General features: G+C 42.5%; 1 protein-coding gene across 4 annotated transcripts in view; it reads left to right on the forward strand.

The window, feature by feature from the left end:
- Positions 1-21,804, forward strand: part of CUX1 (cut like homeobox 1) — a 399,694-nt gene that overhangs the window by 191,946 nt on the left and 185,944 nt on the right. For all 4 annotated transcript variants that reach the window (XM_074975052.1, XM_074975049.1, XM_074975051.1 and 1 more), the window contains exons 5-6: positions 8,846-8,983; positions 20,222-20,345. In XM_074975052.1, the coding sequence (XP_074831153.1) occupies positions 8,846-8,983; positions 20,222-20,345 (262 nt within the window). The remainder of the gene's footprint in view (positions 1-8,845; positions 8,984-20,221; positions 20,346-21,804) is intronic.

Here is a 21,804-nt window from a genome sequence, read left to right on the forward strand (position 1 = left end):
ATATCCCTAAAGCATGCACTTTAAGAACTCTATTGCATATTTATCAGGAACTGACACATTAGGTATGGTGGAGGTTTGGAGGCTTAGAGAGAAGGTGCATGTAGATGTTGGCAATGGCTGGAAGATTGTGCCTTAGGGGAAGAGACAGAATATTCCTGGGGGCAGTGTGAAGGTTCAGGTGGGAGTAAAAGCTGCAGCACCCTTTGAAAGATGCTGCTCCAGGGACTGTTGCCACAGCTCTGCCCCCAACCCCCCAGCCTGCCCGCTATTACCCCTATCAGGGTGTCCAATGCTGCAGGCAATGCTAGAGTTCAGAGTGCAAGATGTAGGATTCTTGATTCTACTTGTGAAAGGACAGATGAGGATAGTGCACCCTCTTCCCTCCAGTGTGAGACTGAAGTAGAATAAGGCCCGAGCTTTTTATCAAAACACATTCTGAATGCTTTTCAGGGGAAGAAAGGTTGAGGGTAAAAGAACTACAAATTTTTTTTATTATACTTTCAGAATAGGAGAAATTAGTCTTAGAGTTTGAGTGCTTTTCTGTAACGTTGCATTGATCTTAGGCTGCAAGTAGTAAATTCAGACTTCCTCAGATGTTACTGGAATATAGGGTTGCCACGTGTCCGGTTTTCGACCAGAACGCCAGGACACTGGCAGCTCTGGTCAGTACCACTAACCGGGCTGTTAAAAGTCCGCTTGGTGGGAGCTGCCTGAGGTAAGCGCCGCCTGGAGCCTGCCTGCCTCCCCCCTTCCCACGCCCCAACCACCTGCCCCAGCCCTGATCCCCCTCCTGCACCCCAAACCCCTCATTCCCAGCCCCCCCCCAGTCTGCACCAGCAGCCAGAGCCCTCACTGCCTCGCACCAAGAACCCCTCATTTCAGGCCCCACCCCAGAACCCGTTCCCCGAGCCAGAGCCCTCAACCCCCTGCACCCCAACCCCCTGCCTCAGCCCAGAGCCCCCTCCCATACTCTGAACCCCTCTGCTCCACCCCCCACCCCCCAGCCTGGAGCCTCCTTCTGTACCCCAAACCCCTCATCCCTGGCCCCATCCCAGAGCCCTCACCCACTCCTGCACCCCAACCCCCTGCCCCAGCCTGGTGAAAATGAGCAAGTGGGTGAGGGTGGGGAGAGGGAGCAACAGAGGGAATGGGGATGGAGTGAGCGGGAGGCGGGGCCTCAGAGATGGGGCACAAAGGAGGGACGGGCAGGGAGCGGGGCAAGGGTGTTCAGTTTTGTGCGAGTAGAAAGTTGGCAACCCTACTGGAATATTAGAAATTGAACTGGAGCATTCTGAATTGTGGTTGTTCCTCCTGTGAATTATTAGGTTCTTTTTCTGATGCCGTATTGTATTCATAAATTTTGTGAAATATTATTTTATTTATAATTATGGAGATCTGACTTTTATGTTTAAAAATTGTGGGAAGCTTTATTTTTGTAGCTTCTTTGAAAGAGAAGGACACGAATGTAACTTAAGGGGCAAATCCTGCACCTAGCTAACTGAAACTCTGTGTTGGAGCTGTATGGACATTAGTGCAAAAAAGAAATGCTGCTTCTCAAGTCAGGGCAGGCCTGGAGCACCTTTGCAGCCAGTGCGGCAGTAGAAGCTCTAGCCATTCTAGGTTTGGTAGATAAGGTAGATTTTAAACAATAGCCATAGTATTGAGGAACCAATTTATGGCTAAAGGATACACACAATTATGGTTCAACTGGCCACATCCCATCACACAACACTTCATTCCTCCTGCAAGCTGTGGAGAGTGCTGCTACAGGAGAAGTGCTCTATGATGCTCCATGAGAAACAGTCTCTGTGTGCCACATCCTATATCTGACCTTCTCTCCAAGCAGCAGAATCATGTTGTTTCTTTTGCCTTTAAAGCAGTGATACTCAGATTGAGGCTCAGGAGCAGCAAGTGGCTCTTTAATATGTCTCCTAGGGCTTTTTGCAGCACATGATATTAAAACGCCATGTGATTTAATTATTAACCAGGATATTTTACTATGTTGTTAACCAATTGTAGAATACTTGGTCAGTCATTTTGCTGTGAAAATTATATATATAACAGTAAATGAAACTATGAATTCACTCTACTGTGGCTCTTTTGGGTAATGTTGATTGCTAATTTGGCTCTTGAACCATTAAGGTCTGAGTATCACTGCTCTAAAGCCTTCAGATGCCTGCAGAATTTAGGCTTGTACTATTTTTTGATAATGAAGACTAACATTCCCTTCACTAAAAAGAAAAGGAATACTTGTGGCACCTTTGAGATATTTATTTGAGCATAAGCTTTGAGCATAAGCTTTCGTGAACTACAGCTCACTTCATCGGATGCATGCTGTAGCTCATGAAAGCTTTTCATGTTCTATATAAAATGGGGGGAGGTGGGGGTGCTGCGATGATGGGCTTTGTTTCAAAATGGAATTAGGGCAATAACTCTTCTGTCCCTTAGGCTAGTGGAGTCACAGGGGAAGAGGAGGAGAGCTGCAGTTTATTGCATGGAATCTTTGCCTCAGTCTCTCTAGGCTATTTCAATTTACCCCTGAATTTTCAGGGGAATAATTAATGAATTAATTAAGTATGCTGTGAGGTATTTGAATATTCAAAAGCCACAATGTAATTATTATTTTTCTAAAACATGTTTTCAGATTATTTTCACGTGTGATCTCGCAAGAAATCATTTGCATTTACTCCATCAAGACCTTGTACAACTCATTGCCATGCCTTTACTAACCCAGAGACAGTATTCCTAAGGAATGCCTCCACCACAAATGTTTGTTGCAAAGATGAGGCTTGGGGGGAAAAACAATATATTTCAAAACTCATTTTGCTTTGTGGTGATGACAGTGTGACACAGCAGAACTTGTGAACAGGCTTCGTTGTGGTTTTTTGTATGTTTAATTGTAATTGTACATTTAAAAAACTCACATTTAGGAATTTTCTTTCACTGCTTGTCATTTTGTGTGCGAGTTTCTTGAGAACAATTGCTAAAAAAGCATCACTTAAGACATAGTTTAGGCAACACAAATAGTCTTTTTGAAAGAATTGCAGTGCATTGGATGTATTATTTTTAGATCCAAACCTTAGGAAACACATTACCAATTATATAAAATATTAATTGCCACTAGTTCTGGCAGTGTTTCATAACTTGCTGTCTTACTGTTGTCAATGTTATAGGCCTGTAATGAGGAGGAAACAGGGGTGAGGGAGACCAGACTTTTGTTTTGAAAAATCACCTCAAAAGCTCCATATCTAAAATATCAGGTGAACAAGTTTTTATAAGGTGGTTCAGATTTTCATTACTAAACCAAATAAAATGGGAAACCTGATTTTCTGTTCTTAAGTATGGAGCGGTGTACACTTTTTTTTCTGTATGTCACTGAACAAGTGCACCAGTAAACTCTGAAATTAGAGGCTTATGATTAGTTTTAAAGGTTTATGATTTGCATCTTTCCTGTCCTAGCAACATATTGGTAATCCACTCATTTCTCCTGTACATTTCAACGCAGGTATTGCATTACTAGTTACTGTTAGAAATGGTACAAGTGTGGATATTTTAACACTACCACTGTGGCACAAAGTTAAATCCTACAACATATGTAGACACATCTGAAATTTATAGTGACCTGTGTTTTAGCACGTTACTCTTGCAGAAATTTTAAGTCCACAGTCATGCTGATGTGAAAGCTTTGTGTGGAGACTTAAAATTCACAGAGAACATTGTCCTGATCCTGTTGAACATACTCCATTCCATACATTCCAATTCTCTCTCGTTGGCAAAACAGGAATCAGTCCCTATGGTTGAGTCTAGGGAGCACTTTATAACTCATGCCTTCTGTGATTAGGAGTTCCCATTTTCCATAACACCAATTAGCCACCTACAAAATCTTTTAAATATAAGAAACAATGCGGCTGTATACCAGAAATGGCTAGGATACTGTTATGTTTGCTGAGCAATCAAGTAATCATCACTTCTCACATTTCAGGTACAATCTCAAGGCTCGGTAAAGCAGTTTCTATAAAGAAACCTCAAGCCATGCAAATGTCTTCAATTTTTTTTTTAATAGTATCAGGGATAGTTAAGGGTTGGCCAATACTGTGTGAATTGTAAATTTAAACAGTGACAGTTTTTCCGTCTTAGTTGATAGGATTTACCTTTCCAGTCTGGCTTTGTATTAGTCTCTTTGTCTTGTATTAGTTTGCAGATGGAAGAATTAATTTTAAATAGGGACGATCTACATAATATAGGGCACAATTGATTTTTGCTTCAGAAGTCTGTTCACATGATTTAGAAATAATTTCACTATTCACTATTTTTTTCACTTCTCTATCTTTTCAAACAAGTACTATCAGAAATATTTTTAAAGATTAACTTCTTAAAATTGATCTTATTTTTTTTTCTGCTGAGGTGCTTTTTTCTTTTCCTTTTTAAATAAATAAGGTGGTCCCAGCATATTCAATATCTAGACAGCTTTTCATCAGTTGCTCATCAGCATGCTAATTGCTGTATGACTAATTACGCCCTGAATTCCAGTTGATTTTCTTAATGAGACAGCTGGGTTAATTATATAATTGTATGATTACATTAGCCTAGAGTGCCCTGGCGAAAAGTAACGCATGCAGGAGCGTGATGTCATTGCATGAACAGCACTCACAAGGGGGTGCATTCATCTTCTGCCTAATGACAGGGGAGGGCAACATTACCCACAGTGCTCTTTGTGTAAACAGTTATATTGAATTATTAAGATCTGTGTTTTTTTCCAGCTTGTACAATGCATGGAGAATTGTTTTTGAAGAAAACTCAGTTTGGAAATTCATCTGTTCAGTGATAGTCCAGTTTTACTTTGTGGTACTATGGCAGAGTTTACATTTGGTCTAAGCGTTAAAATGTTATGGCTATTGCTGAAATGTTACCTCAGGCTGGTAATGCAGTGCATTGTTTCATTGAGATCCACCTTTCTTTTACTTTAAAACCCTGCTCTTAAAATATGCACAATAGAACCTGGCTCGTCCACACATTTATAAACTCCACCAAAAAATTGGTGTTCTTTCCCCTCTCAGAAGTGGTTTAACAGCAGATCCTGTTATTAAGGCCTTATATTAATTTGACTCTGTTGTTTTTTTTTTTTAAAACAAAATATACTAGTGTGCATTAACTAGTACATTGTGAAGTATTATCTGCCAGGAAAACGACACTGCATTTGTCCAAAGTTAACACAGTTGCTTTTTGCATGTCTTTGTTCATTCAGAGGCATATCCAGCCCCCTCCTTCTTGACCAGAGCCTCATTTGTAGCTGCACACCTGCGCATTCACGCAGGTCTGCCATGTGTGTGGCCGGGGAGACCTGCTCAGAGTGAGCTCCTTGTGAAGCAGCACTGAGAAGGCAGCACATGGAAAGGTTAGGGGAAGGGTGAGCTCTGTGGACACTAATCCATCCTCAGGGCTTGAGTGGCATAGAAGAATAGTTTTGACTATTATTTAGTATTTCTATTATGGTACTATGTCTGACGCTCAGTCAAGGATCAGGGCCCCATTATGCTAGTCACTAAATAAATAGAAATAAAGATGAGTTTCTGTCTTGGTGTTAAGATGCAACAGGTGGATTAGACAGAAAAAACGGGTATGGGGAGTTGGAAGATGAGGTCATAATAAAATGAAAGGTTTAGCATAAAAGCAGGTATCTCAACTCACCTTTCACCTAACTAATACCAGATGGTAATGATTTGTAGGCATTTTTGTATACTAGCGATTTAAGCATTTCCTCTCTTTCCCCGTCTTCTTGTCAGCTCTGTGTCCAGGCGGGGCACCAGACTCTTGATTTGGGACTTATTCTCTAGCTTGCAAAATTGTCATTTACAGTGAGTCTTTCAGTTACTAGTGTCGATTAGCAAGGTTTTGCTGTACTGGGGGTTAGAGAAAAAGCACTCCCTTATTTGGAACCTTGTCTTTGCTGCTTTCTGTACACTATCACCATTTCATTTCAGTTCCTTCAAATGTCAATGACCTCCTGTTAAATTATATGAAATCTGTGTAACATAAAAAGACAGCCTTTTATATGTGCAAGTTCTGGTTGTTTTTTCCCCCCCAAAAAACCCCCTCACACCAATCAAGAAGGAAAATATAACATCAAAGGTTTCAGATTGCGGTGCTTACATTGAACACAGTAATACTTGTGTGAAGTTTGAATGGTGTTGGAGATAATTAAGAAGACCAAAAAGCTGTGATTTCTAAAGTTTAAAATGCACGTTGGGGTTTGAGATACATAAATTAATTGTTTGACTCTCTAGCCAAAGCAAGTCATAGTCATTATGTTGTCATGCAGTAATTAGTTTCATTTATAAATTAAGCCTAAGAGGTACTTCGGCAATGCCTTTTACGAATCCCAAAACAATATTCTAAGGCTGCAGGCTTTTAGTTGGTCAACTAAGCTATAGTAAAGTTTGAAATTTAATGCATGGGAGACTGTTTTTACATTTTGGTCCTTCTGTGACTGTTTGCTACTTTAGCATTAACCTTTAATAGAGCTAAATTAAATATACATGTCCTGATGAATAATTATGAGGTTGCATGAATTTTTATTTACAGTATAATGCTTTACAGGGATTGAAAATTTGACTAAAGAGTTAGTCATTATTCACTTTATAATGCACGTGTTATTTTTATACGTCTTTGAATTCCTTCCTAATTTCAGTCTAGAAAAGCATTGTTTATTTGGAGCAGACAGTGTCTTGTATGGTGCCAACTATCAGAGGGGTAGCCGTGTTAGTCTGTGTCCACAAAAACAACGAGCAGTCCGGTGGCACCTTAAAGACTGACAGATTTATTTGGGCGTAAGCTTTCGTGGGTAAAAAACCCACTTCTTCAGATGCATGGAGTGAAAATGAAAGCTTACGCCCAAATAAATCTGTTAGTCTGTAAGGTGCCACCAGACTCCGCATTGTTACAGCGTCTTGTGCGTATCCTGGGTTTTTAAAATGAATGTACTAAAAATGTTTTTAAAAATCATGGGGATAGAAGGCAGTGTACAAACACTGGTTCTTATAAATACAGTTTGTATTGGCCATGGTATTTTAGGCCTGTTAGCACAAACGTTAATAGTATTTTATAGAAGTATCACAGATAAAGTTTTAGGTCCTCACTTGCTATATTTTTAAGTTTGTATTATAGCCCTAAATCAAATAGGCTGACACCATCCAGTCTTTCTTTATGATTAGTAGTCCAAAGTGCTGGACGGGCTTTGCTGGAGAAACACTGGACTGAAGAAATGTGACAAAATGGTCCTTCTAGGTAATGGTTGTTTTGGCTGCATGGGAGAAGGTTCATGTTGTGACAGCCTGCACCTTAACTGGACTGTGTATAAATATTGTAGGGACTTCTCAGTGCTGCTATAACTTCACCTTTATGTATAATTCCTTACCCAGACCCCCTGTACCTGCCACAATAACATTTTAAATTTGATTTATTACAAATATTTTAATAGAGATAATAATAATGAAAAGTATTTGGCCTAAAAACATAAATGAAAAATCTATGTAGTCATAAACTATGAATGTATGTACAGAGAATAGATGACAAGCAGCCTAGATTTTATATTATGAAGAAGGTAATGTCATAAGCTGTTGAGGAACTAAATAACAAAATGCAGTATACTACTTATGATGTCTCTGAGTTCAACATAACCCAGCACTGTTCTTTTATAAACTGTGAAACAACGCTAGCATATTGAAAAACGCACAGGCTCATGCTTAATGTGTTAACAGAGGTTCAATAGACTTATTATGTTTCCAGAGACTGAGGGTGGTCTGAAAAATTAATGACTACGGTGTTTGAAAATTAAGTGAACTCCATAATATATACTGTTGTTGATCCACTGAGTTTAGTGTTTAGCATTCCTCAACAGGAGACTAAATCTTTGCTGCCATTTCACAAGTGATGCTGGCGCCCATAAGAGAAATGCATTCAATAATTTTTTATAGGTCCATTGGACTCCAGCATTTTCCAACACTGACTGGGAAGCTGAGATCCCAGAATAAATTCTCTATCCATACATGGCAGGTGTATTGTAACAGTGTTTTTAGCAGAATAGAAATTGATAGAATTGACAATAGGAGAACATATAAAGTGTTTCAAATTTGTATTTAATTTATTGTGTAAGAAAAATAGAGAATAAGTACCATAAAATCTCCAATTAGCAGAATTAAATTTTATTAGCATTCGCATCAGTTGTTTACTAGTAAATGTCACTATGATAGAAAATGAGCCAAAGGTTTGTAATCATATTCACGCAAGAGGTTCTGATCTCAAATAACAGATCTTTCACAGATCCCCACAGCTGTACTTGTTTGTGCCTTATGGCCGAGGGCCTTATGGTAATGGTACAAGCTTATTCAAAAGTATGGTTCTTTGAAAGGGGAGGTGTTTAAAGGACTCCATTAATCAGTAATTAATATAATTTTTGTTGCTTTTACTCAACAAAAGAACAACAAAACATCTTGTACATTAATGTCTTTTTCATAAAAATAGATTGGCTCTCGAGACTTTTCATGCCTCATTAGTCTGTGTCATTTTAAAGATGCTGTCAAAATACTTTTTATCACTTTAAATGATACTATTCATCATTTAGAAAATAAGGGCGAGCCTAAATATAAAGAATTGTATATCACTTTATAAAAACACATGGGAAAGTAGAGGAAAGTAAATAAGACCTAGGCTTTACTACAACAACACTGCATATGACCTTTAGAATGTCATTTTAACTCAGGAAGAAGGAGAATTCCTCCACAAAGAATTTCAGGATTCTGAGCTACTAAAGCTGTAGCGGTGTTGCTGTTGTCTTTTTATTATTTAGATCCAGTTCCAGCTCTGGATCTAGGACAGCAGCTTCAGCTGAAAGTCCAGCGCATGCATGATATTGAAACAGAGAACCAGAAACTTAGGGAAACTCTAGAGGAATACAACAAGGAATTTGCTGAAGTGAAAAATCAAGGTAGGTGGAAAAAATTGCACTCTTTCTCTCAGATTGTAATTATGACTGTTTGAAGAATATTAGGATTAGCCCTAATTGTATTTCATAAAATTAGTGTGCGCAGATATATTGGTATTTAATAAAGGAAGACTATTGCATGCTTATAGCCACTTTGAAATTTGCATGTCTGCATATGACTATTTTACTTTGACTGGACCAACGGGATTTCCTTTAAAACTTTTCCTATAGTATCATGTGATAGCTGGACATTCTTCTTTTAAGCATTCTGTTGTTGCCTTCAGCACTACCTAGTAGTGATCCAGCTAGCATACTGAAGTTACATAGCAGTCATTAAATACTGAGATTATAGTAAGACTGGTCTAAGGCCAAACAAGTATTTTTTTTAATCCACTATAAAGAACTTTGTTTTGTTTTTTTTTAAAAAGTATATTCTCTCTGCTCAGTTTTTCCTCAGATAAATTAGTAAAGTTACCTCGGTACTTGCAGAATTCTATATAATTACTACAGGGAATGCCCAGGTAATAGTGCAAATACTGAGGTAATGTTTCATTTTTTAAGGCAGTTGGCAAGTTTTTTAAGGTGACCACGATACATGAAAAGACCATTATGTAAGGTGCAAAAACCTGCTGTCTCTGAAAATACCCAAGCTTTCTTGCCTTTCAGAAAACATGCTTCCTGCACCAGGAAACAAAATATGCTCACTGTAAAAACCTATTTCCCTTTACACACAACTTGTGGTTTCCTTGTAAATATCCAATTCTGAGTTACACTAGCAGCAAATTGTTCTACCACATGGGAGAGTAGGCTTTGTTTATCATGTAAAACGTGGGGATCCAAACATTGCCCAGCTAGAGGTCTCATTGACAGTTTACTGGGGCACAATATGCTGAACCTAAATTGCAGCAAAAGATGCATGTTACAGCCACCTCTCTCTTTAATATGAAGGGAGTGGCCCATTGAGACTGCAGGTCCCTCAGCATCCAGGTCTTCAGACTGGACTGCAATAGATGTAACATTGCGTCCTGGGAGCTCTACCCTTGGCAGTTGTGCTACTTTGATAAAAGTAGAGACACAACCACAGTTCACTTTGTGGCACTCTGTTGGTCATGCACTTTGACCACCTTTGTTTAGGAGCTTGGGACCTGATCTTGGAAAGTGTAAAGAACCGTCAACTCCGTTGTTTGCTTTTTATTTATTTATTTATTTTAACAGGCGTAGCACTTAAATACTTCAGTCAGGATCAAGGCCCATTATGCTAAATGTCATGCAAACATGTAGAAGGACATGTCATGAAGAGCTTATGATCTTGAAACCAATGGGAGCTGAGGGAAGTCAGCACCTTGCAGGTCCGGGCCCTCTAATGCAACTACAAAATTTGCATTTATTATGTGTGGCTTTTTTATGCCATATACATTTATTTCATTCATGTACCAAATCCTCTTTGATCAGTGTTTTCACTCTGGAATTGCAGTTCTATGCCGTATTTAAATTGAAATGTTCTGAATGTGTTAGGAATGACCTACAGAGTCCTGTTAGTAGTTGAGGGTGTTTTGATTTCTTTCCATAAATGGGTTGTACGTGGCCTTAAATGAAGTTAAAAACATAAGAATGGCTGTACTGGTCTGTCTAGCCCAGTATCCTGTCTCTGACAGTGGTCTGTGCCTGTGTCAGTTGGAGGTTTAGAGATACCTGGAGCATGGGATTGCATCCCTGACCTTCTTGGCTATAATAGCCATTGATGGATCTTTTTTGAAGCCATTTATACTTTTGGCCTTCACAAAGTCCCATTGCAATGAGTTCCACAGGTTAACTGTGCATTGTATGAAATGGTAATGCCTTTTCTTTGTTTTAAATGTGCTGCCTGTTAATTTCATCTGGTGACCTCTAGTTCTTGTGTTATGTGAAGGGGTAAATAACACTTCCCTATTCACATTCTCCATACCATTCATGATTTTATAAACCTCTCTCATGTCCCCCCTTAGTCCAACTCTAATATGGGTTACCTAGGGAGGTGGTGGAATCTCCATCCTTAGAGGTCTTTAAGGCCTGGCTTGACAAAGCCCTGGCTGGGATGATTTAGTTGGGGATTGGTCCTGCTTTGAGCAGGGGGTTGGACTAGATGACCTCCTGAGGTCTCTTCCAACCCTAATCTTCTATGATTCTGTGATCTGTTTTTGAGATGGGGTGACCAGAATTGCACACAGTATTGTTGGACTTATATAGTGACATTATGGTATTTTCTGTCATCTTATTTATCCCTTTCGTAATGGTTTTTAACGTTCTGTTAACTTTTTTGACTGCTGCTGCACAAGTTCCCACAATGCCTATTATATCATTATCCTTGATTAATACCAGGCACTCTGGTACACCCATCTTATAAAAAGCACTTGTACATTTTGTTAATATTCAGTTGCTTGCCTTTAGGTGTTGTATTTAAATGGGACTCTTTTGTGTTTGACTCTTCTTCACTAGCTCCTACCTGTACTTACCAACTTCTTTTGTATCCTGTTTACTAGGATATAGAGTTCTCCCATTAATAAATTCATCCCTAAGGGATGTCTCTGCCCGAACCATGTGCTTCTCCATATCTGTCAGCTTTTCCCCAGCCCTTTATTTAAAAAATCCTCTACAACTTTTAAATTTTACTTAGAATCATAGAACCTTAGGGTTAGAAGGGACTGCAAGGGTCATCCAGTCTAACCCCCTGCCAAGATGCAGGATTTGTTGTGTCTAAACCATCCAAGACAGATGGCTGTCCAGTCTCCTTTTGAAAATCTCCAGTGAAGCAGTCTGGTTCCATTTTGGTTTACGTGGAGCCTGTCCTTCCTATATAGGATCCTCCTTTCCCAAAAGGTTCCCCAGATTGTAATAATCCTACAACCCTCCTCCTCACACTGTCATCTCATCTGTGCATTGAGACCTTGCAGTTCTACCTCTCTTTCTGGCCCTGCACATGGAACTGAAAGCACTTCAGAGGTCCTGGACTTTAATCCCTTGCCTAGCAGCCTAAATTTGGCCTCTGGGATCTCTCGCCTGTCTTTCCTTGCATCACTGGTACCTACATAAACCACAACCATTAGCTACTACCCAGCACTGCACATACATCTGTCTAGATGTCTCGTGAGATCCACAGCCTTTGCACCTGACAGGCAATTTAGTATGAGGTTCTTCTGGTCATCACAAACCCAGCTATCTATATTTCTTCTTTGAGGAGTGTCCCTGTGGGTGCTCCACTTTAGGTGTCTTGATGCCCTATGCTTGTAATTGGAGATTTGTGGTAGCAGTGACCGGTTGGGCTGTGTTACGAATTATTCCAGTTAGGACAGGTACAGTTCGTTTCTGAGGCTGAGGCAACCAAATAAAGACAAACTGCAGCGTATCTCAAAGTTTGTAGGTTTATTACGCTTGAGTGTGGTACCGCTCTGTTAAGCAGAACAGGACCCCGATTACAGGTTACGCCAAGATTATATACTGTTGGCAAAACATCCTGCCTGTGTGCCTCGGGGGGCCTAAACCAATAAACAGGCCTTCTCCTTATCTATTACCAATCCCCTGCAGCCACCTTCCCCATGCAAAAAAGCTGAAGTGGCAACTATTTCGAGCATGTCAGCTGGCTCCTGTCTCCAGGTTTGTTTCCCTTATCTTGAAACTGTCCAGCTGTCCACCTTGAAGGATCCTTCCTTCCTTGGTACGTGATGTGCTCGCTTCTAGTTAATGGCCGAGAGGAAACCCAAAATGGAGTCACATATGCTAACTAGGTTGATTTCCGCCTACAGTCCCTCCTTTTCTTATGTACGTCAATAAATTATATTGGGGCAGAATAACCTCGATGGAAGATTAAAATTTGCCGGCAGCACATACTACAGCATTGTAGGCATACAAAGAATAATACAAAAACAGAAACAGCCATAAGAAAGAGGTACAAAATACGCCTTCCCCAAGTCTGGCAGCCAGGAGGTGAGCCAGCTCCAGGCCTCATGGAATCCGGTACTGGTGTCTTCAAGGGTGACACGGTGAAGCGAGGTGGCCTGCTGCATAAGGGTGTGGATATCGGTTTCCACCTTGCGGTGTTGATTCACAAAGACACAACAGCTTGAGTTAACAAGAGCACACCCCTCCCGGTTTGCAAGGAGATAGTCCAAGGCGAAGCGGTTCTGCAGTGTGGTCTGAGATAACTGCGTCACCTCAATTTGAAGGGTAGACAAGGCGTCTGCGGGTATGGACGTCATCGCTGGTCACTTAAATCCGGGCGAGGCTTACCACTCTCAGCGATGATGTCCGTACATACATGGTGAGGCGTGCCATCCTCTGGAAGGGGTGTCAGTGTAGCGGGGTTGAGGACGTTGCAGCGGCAAAGGGTGATGATGTCAGCGGCCAGCAGAATCAGCTCGTATTTGTGTGCCCGCTGCGGAGACAGCGCCTGCGTTGTATGCTGTTTTAAGAGAACCTCAACCTCATGGGGGACCCAAACAGTCAAAGGGTGCCCCAGAACAATAGGGCATGACCGTTCCACCATAAGGGCTGCAGTGGCAATGGACTGCACACAGGAGACTGATCCCCGAATGACAGGGTCTAATTGTACGGAATAGTAAGCTATGGGGCATGGGCGATCCCCTAGGTACTGCAATAGGACACGGCTGGCCACTCCCCGCTGCTTGTGACTGAAGAGAAAAGATGGTTTACCGTAATCCGGGAGTCCCAAGGTGGGTGCAGAGATCAGGGCTTTCTTTGTGGATGCGAAAGCGGTTGCCATCTCCAGGGTCCAGAGAACAGAATCGGGGTTAGAAGTTGTGGTGGCCTGGACTAACGGTTTCACCAATTCCCCGAAGGCCACTATCCAGCGTCGGCAGAACCCTGCAGCCCCCAGGAAAGCCCGCAACTGCTTTTTTGTAGTCAGGCGCGGGTAATCCTGGATTGCCTGCACCCTATCAGGGGAGAGTAAACGCTCTCCAGGCCAAATCACAAAACCTAAATAGATCACCTGGGTTCGGCACAGCTGCAGCTTGGATGGAGATGCACGGTGGCCCTTATTAGCTAATGTAGTAAGCAGAGTAACAGAATCAGCTAAACATGCATTATAATCAGAGCTAGCAATCCACAAATCATCCACATATTGGACTAGAACAGAGGAGCTAGGCAAAACAATGTCTTTCAAATCATCGGCTAGAATTCGGGGAAAAAATAGTGGGGGAGCCTGAGAACCCTTGGGGGAGACACGTCCAGGTTAGCTGCTGACCCCCCCCAAGTGAACGCAAACAGATATTGGGAGTCGGGGTGGAAAGGAATACTGAAAAATGCAGCACACAAGTCTACAACCGTGAAACAAGTAGCCGACTGGTGAATCAGTGTCAGGATAGTACTCGGATCAGGGACCACTGGGTGGGGGGTTATAACATAACTATTTATCGCACGCAGATCTTGAACAAACCGATCAACTGGGCGCCCATCTGGGCCCGGTTTTGACTTTTTCACAGGAAGGATAGGAGTATTACAAGGAGAAGTGCATGGAACCAAGACCTCCTGGGTTAAGTAGCTAGAGATAAGAAGGGAAATACCTTCCTCCGCCTCCTTCGGCAAGGGATATTGTTTTACGGAGGGAGGCGGCCCATCCCTCACCTGCAGACTGACTGGAGTGGCTGATTTAAGGAGGCCCACGTCGGTGGAACTCATGCTCCACAAATTGGGTGGAACGCTGGACAATTCTGTGGGGAGATCGGGAATCGGGGTAACCGAGGCCATAAGAGAAGCAACCGCCGAGTCCGGGACAGACATGCGAAGCCCCCCGGGGACACAATATATGTGGGCTGCCAGCTTGCTAAGCACGTCCCGCCCAAGAAGGTTAGCGGGGCCTTCTGGCATGACAACAAATCTATGTGACAACTTTAAAGAACCCAGCTCCACAGGGACGGGGCAGGATAGGGGAGCCGGGCTCGGGTTGCCCTCAATACCCTGCACCCAGACCTTGGTATTAGAAAGAGAGCCCAGAACAAAAGTTAAAGTGGAAAGGGTGGCTCCGGTATCCACCAAAAAGGGCACAAACTGTTCCCCAATTTTCAAGTAAATTTGCAACTGCAGTCCAAGATCCCATTCCAACTCTCCCACGGCTCCCAAAATCTCCGCCTCTAGTCACTGGGGATTAGCGAAGTCCTGGGGAGCGTTAGGGGGAAAGGAAGAACCGGTCTCCAGCTGATCCTGCCAAGGAGCCCCTCGTGGAAGCAGGGGGCATTCCCTCTTCCAGTGCCCTGGTTGCTTACAATAATTACAGTTCCCGTTCCTTGTCCCACCCCAGCCTCCTCCCCGTCCTGTCCCACGTCCCCTCCCCCTTGTATTCCCGTGTCCCTGCCAGTGCTGATTCCCCAAGGGAAGCTGCAATGCGGCTGCCAACATACTTACTTCCTCCTTCTTTTGCTTACGTTTTTCCTTAGCTTTCTCCTCATCCCTACCATTAAACACAAAAGTGGCCAGGCGAATTACTTCGCTTCGGGGTTTCCCTGGCCAATCGGGAACATGTTTAGTTAAATACTTCTTTATATCCGGCGCCGCTTGATCGACAAAGTAAGAGACCATCATCGTGCGGCTGACCTCGGCTTCTTGCTTCACCCCTCCCCCATACAGTCTAACCTGCTTAAACAAGCGGGCAAAAAATGCAGGCAGATGCTCGTTTAGGTCTTGCTGGCACACTCTAATTTTTGACCAATTTGCCGTCTTACTACCCGCCCTACGGATGCTCTCCAGGAGCCCTTCCTGGGCAGCTGAGAGGCGGGCCCGGCCATCGAGGTCGTTGGGATTCCAACCTGGATCGTCTTTGGGCCAAGGGGTGCGATTCTCAGCATCCCCCACCCAACGCCGATTAGCGTCTAGAATAGAATACCTCTCGTCAGGGGTAAGTAGGGTTTGCCAAATAGCCTGGACGTCTGCCCAGTTAGGGTTGAATGCCGTGAAGACTGAACGGATAGTCTGTAGGACTCTTTCCGGATCGTCGCACAACCTCGGCGTCTGTGACTGCCAGGTTACCAGGTCCCCAGGGCCAAAAGGGCGGTGGACCGTGACCATAGTGACACGGTCACTGACCGTCGCAATGGGATGTTGTATCAGGGGTGCTTGAAGCGCAACAGGGGGTGGGGTTAGAGACTGGTATAGAGGGGCAGCAGGAGGAGGAGTAGGGGGAAGAGACGGAGGAGGGAAAGCAGCATAGGGCGGAGCGGAACCCGCAAGCGGCATGCAAACCTTAGATCTGGTACCAGAGCTCAAAGTCGAGGGGCACCCCTTATCTTGGGCGTATGCCCAATTATCCCATACATACCAATAATCCATTTGAGCTGGATGCTTCTCCTCCAGCTGTTGTCTAAGGCAGGTGAATTCATCCTGTCCAAAAGTTCCATCAGGTGGCCATCCAAAGGGCGTCTGAATAGTCAGCGCTGGCCACTCGACTTTACACAAAATTACAGCTCTCCTTTTACCTAACCCATGGGTGCCAGAAATATTTTTCCAATTCTCGAGAATCTCAGCCAAAGGGGGTCCCCTGCTCACGCTCTGCCCAGAGCCCATTCTAGGGCTACCAAAAGAACGCCTAATGTGCCACCTTATCACCTAAGCGACGGCCCACACTCCTGTTCCTCGGAGTTCTCGAAGGTGAACTCACCCGGTGCCGGCTGGAGTTGTCCGAGGGAAGGAGTGTGGCTTCGCTTACAAGGGCAAGCCTAGAGTCCCTTCGTAGTCGCCAAAACTGTTGTGAATTATTTCAGTGAGGACAGGTACAGTTCGTTTCTAGGCTGAGGCAACCAAATAAAGACAAACTACAGCGTATCTCAAAGTTTGTAGGTTTATTGCGCTCGAGCGTGGTACCGCTCTGTTAAGCAGAATGGGACCCCGATTACAGGTTACACCAAGATTATATACTGTTGGCAAAACATCTTGCCTGTGTGGCTCGGGGGGCCTAAACCAATAAACAGGCCTTCTCCTTATCTATTACCAATCCCCTGCAGCCACCTTCCCCATGCAAAAAAGCTGAAGTGGCAACTATTTCAGGCATGTCGGCTGGTTCCTGTCTCCAGGTTTGTTTCCCTTATCTTGAAACTGTCCAGCTGTCCACCTTGAAGGATCCTTCCCTTCCTTGGTATGTGATGTGCTCGCTTCTAGTAGTGGCCGAGAGGAAACCCAAAATGGAGTCACATATGCTAACTAGGTTGATTTCCCCTAACGGCTGCGCGTTCTTGCACCATTCCAAGCTGTTACATAGCGGTGCGCAGCCATCCCTCAGTTCCTTCTCTACCACCTTTAGACTGAGTCAGACCGATCAGCGGCACCCTCTCTTTCTTGTTAGATAGATTAGGGTTCGTTAGTATCCGAGGGGTAGCCATGTTAGTCTGTATCCACAAAAACAACTAGGAATCTGGTGGCGCCTTGAAGACTAACAGATTTATTTGGGCATAAGCTTTCGTGGGTAAAAAACCCACTTCTTCAAATGCATGGAGCGAAAATTACCATAATTATTTCCATATTACCAGAAAATTATCATAATTTTCACTCCATGCATCACCACCTCTACTTTGGAGTTTAAAATCGATTCTCTGAGGTAGAGAAGGAACTGAGGAATGGTTGGTTGTGCACCACTGTCACCGCTCAGAACAGCGCAAGATGGCAACAGCGCGTGCGCGGCCCAACCAGGCACTGCTATCACAAATCTCCAACTACAAGCGCAGTGTGTCAAGACACGTAAAGTGGAGCACCCACAGGGACAACCCTCTCGAAGAACCTCAGTTATTGCACAAGGTGAGTAACCTTCTCTTCTGAGAATCAAATCCCCATCACTATTACCTGTCTCCTTCTAATAACTGTTCCCTGTCCTGGAGGGATAACCTCAGTGTGAGAGGATCCCATTACATAATCTGGAAGGAGGGTCTCAACAATAGGATTGTTTCCTTCTGCTCCAGCCTTATGCGCTCCTTACCTGAGATTTTCATCCTCTTTAACAGTACAGAGGCTGTCAGATTGGGGTTGGGACCACTCTGTTCTGTGCCTGAAAGTCTTGTCTATGTTCCTCTGTTTCCCTTAACTCTTTCAGTTCAGCCACTCTGGCCTCCAGAGCCTGTACTGTGTCTGTGGGGGCCAAGAGCTGCTTGCACTGCATGCACACACATGCCACCTGCCCACAAGGCAGATAATTGAACATGCCACATTCAGTGTGATAAACTAGATAGCCCCTAATCTGCTCCTGGATTTCTGCCTGCATTATTTTTACTCTTGTAGGGCTTTTTTGTTTGTGTGTTTTGTTTTTGTTTAGTTTGGAGGGGGTTTTTTTTTTGAGGGGTGGGGGGTTAGCCCTGAGTTAGCCCTGCCTCCTTGTCAGGGGATTTTAAAGAGGTTAGGGTTCAGAGCATAGCAGGCTGGAGGCTCATTAGTAAGGTGTCAGCCTAGTGTAGCAGGCTGCTTGGCTCAGCACACAGCCCCCAGAACAGACCACACTATATTTGTCAATCTACCAAGCACATGGCAAGCAAGCAAGCAGACAAAAACAAACAAACTGAGAAACTCACCCAAGGATAATGTAAACTCTCCTCCTTAACCTGGAGAACTCCCTCTCAAAACTTTCTTGTTCCTGTAAGTGCCATCCCCCAGAAGTGGTATTTCTGTAATTGCTTATTGAGCTTTAGCCAGCACAGATTACAAATAAGGTGCTTGCTTCCTGGAGTGGAGTAATTCCATTGACTTCACTGGGACTACTCAAGTGAGCATAGATGTGAACAGGGTTTGGGCCTAAATCATGACCCTTTACTGGGGGTACTTCATATCTATGTAGCTTTGAAAGAGTCAGGGTCTGAGGGTGCAAGCAGCTCTCATGGTCCTTAGTGGAATTGCACTTACTCGTTCCAGTGCTGAATTAAGTTCTCTATATTACTTAGTTCATTTTGTTTTCTTACATTTTAGTGATGAAAATATTTAGGGTAAAATTCTCTCCAGTCCAAATGGCAAATACCAACTCTACACATCCAAGAGAATATCAATGTTCAGATCTACTTTGCAGGTCTGAAGGAAGAATTTTCCCTTGGATTTTCAAGAATACAATTGATCAATATGGTAAAAAGGGACACCAGGCAATGACATGATTTAATGAGCCTCAGATGATTTTTTTTTAAATGTCTAAAAAATTTTAGACTGTCATATTTAGTCAAAAGCCGGTGGTTGGTTATGTGCATTTGTTATTTCAATTCTTCTCTATTAGTTGGTCACAATGGCTCTGACTTTTCCCTCTGTGCTCCCTACACCAAGATTCTGATCTCACTTATTCTGGTCTTATAATAAAATTCCATTAACCTAATTTTACCTGGTATAAGTTAGATCCAATTTCAACCTGTAGGCTTTAATTTTTATAGTAGCATTTGTCTTTCCAATTTGTTTATGGACAGTTTTTTTGCACCTGGTAGTATTTTTCTCCTTTCACCAATACTGCTAATAATATCACTTCTTGGACTGCTACATCTCTCCCTGGCAGCATCAAAGTATTGCCAGCTTATGAGTCTTCTCTAAATATGGTTCCTTTCCAGACTCCCTTTTTGTTGCAAAGCACACCAGTCTTGGTCCGTGTCTTGCTTTCCTATTGTAAGCCTTAAGGCATAAAGAATTCTGCCCTTCTATGTGGGTGGAGTGAGTGTCTCAGTGACAATGTCAGTTACTATAACAAAAATATTAAGGATTCCAGTTTGTCTATTAAATTTGATATATGTGTTAACACAGCAGTTAAATCCTAACTGTCATATTTTTCATCAGTTGTGAAGCTGGTGTGTGTTCAATTAATGAAAGACTGAATCTGTACGAGAGCCATATTAAAATTGCTTCTTTTTACACGAGCACAGTAATATGAATGAACTATTTGTGTAAATTCATACTTAAACCCACAGTGGGACTTTATTTATCTCCACTCAGCAGAGAGCTAATTTGAGACTAGTTAATAAGGTGATATTATATTTTACAATTGATTTTTTTTCAGTCATGTTATAGAAACCGTAGCTCTGCTTCCCAGCAAAATCCATTGATCCTTCTCAACCTAAACGTTTAAAGTTCAATTTAACATTTAGGGAGTAAAAGGTCTCTGAAGGGACTCGTATCCATTGATTTTGTGTCAGAGTTGAAGAGCTAAATTTTAAAACACACTGAGCCTACAGGGTAAACAGAGCCTTGTATTCTTGTAGCCACATGGAGCTGTGTAAACTCATTCTTTGCCTCATTGTTTTTCTGTAGAGGTTACAATAAAAGCGCTTAAAGAGAAAATCAGAGAATATGAACAGACTCTGAAGAACCAAGCAGAGAATATAGCCCTTGAAAAAGAACAAAAATTACAAAATGACTTTGCAGAGAAGGAGAGGTGAGTGTTTGTGTGTGTAGGTGTTGTATGGAGGGAAGGAAATCATAATTTTCTGCTTAATCTTCCCAAACAGGGTCCTTCCTTCAGTTCATTGAGACAGCTCATACATTGAATCATTCTAGTGATTTATGTGTTTGAGACAGAATCATTTGATACTCAACTTTACACAGAAGGACAATTGTGCAAGTGTATAAGTGAAACAAGGACATATTCTTGTTCAATATCTTCATTAATGATCTGGAAGATGGTGTGGATTGCACCCTCAGCAAGTTTGCAGATGACACTAAACTGGGAGGAGTAGTAGATACGCTGGAGGGTAGGGATAGGATACAGAGGGACCTAGACAAATTAGAGGATTGGGCCAAAATAAATCTGATGAGGTTCAACAAGGGCAAGTGCAGAGTCCTACACTTAGGACGGAAGAATCCCATGCACCTCTACAGACTAGGGACCGAATGGCTCGCCAGCAGTGGAATGCGTTACCTAGGGAGGTGGTGGAATCTCCTTCCTTAGAATTTTTAAGGTCAGGCTTGACAAAGCTCTAGCTGGGATGATTTAGTTGGTTCTGCTTTGAGCAGGGGGTTGGACTAGATGACCTCCTGAGATCCCTTCCAACCCTGATTATTCTATGATTCACTCCTCTGATGTATTTGGGGTGTTACTTTCAAAAGAGTGTAAACCTACTTTTATTCTTCATTAGTTGGATTGTCCTTTGTGACGCCAATCTTTCTCCATTAGCTGACAGTGTAATTCAGTCAGTCTTTTGTGTCACAGTACCATTGTACATCAGTTCAACACAGAGCATTTTAAGAGGAAATATTGTACCCAACAATATGGTTACATACTTGCATGGTAACAGGAATCTGGCAGTGAGGCAGAGCTCTGTGGTTCTCACTCAGAACTTAATTTTGAAAAGTGTGCATGCTCCTATATGTCAAAATAATATGTAATTAATTTCTCACTTAATTATTGATTTTTTTTTAAAGCAAACTTGGAAGCATTTCTAATTTTTCAAAAGCTAGCAAAATGGAATGCTAAAAACCTTTTCTATAATTTAGATCAGCTGTCAGGGAAGTTAGACTGTACATTATAGAAGGGGAGTGTTAACAGGATGTTTTACAGTGATGAACCCTCAACTCAGGTACTCCTCCCTTAGTCCAACAGTGCCTGGATCTGCAAACCATAGTACATACTTCAAGGCTTACCATTTTCCTAGGCTGTTTGTGTGGGTAGTTGGATTGATCATTTAGATTAAGGTAGGAGCGGGATGAAGCTACATGTGAACTGGGAGATACTTTTTAAAATCAGCATTTTATAGTTACTTTTTGTTGAATAATAGAATCAACGTTTCTTGTTTCTATCAAATCCAGTTTACATACATTCATACATACATACATACATTTTATTTTTATGTATGTATGTAATGACAGTTCAGTGGAAGGTAAATTACAGAAAAGGG

Source organism: Natator depressus, chromosome 17, assembly GCF_965152275.1.
Source record: "Natator depressus isolate rNatDep1 chromosome 17, rNatDep2.hap1, whole genome shotgun sequence".
Lineage (NCBI taxonomy): Eukaryota > Metazoa > Chordata > Testudines > Cheloniidae > Natator > Natator depressus.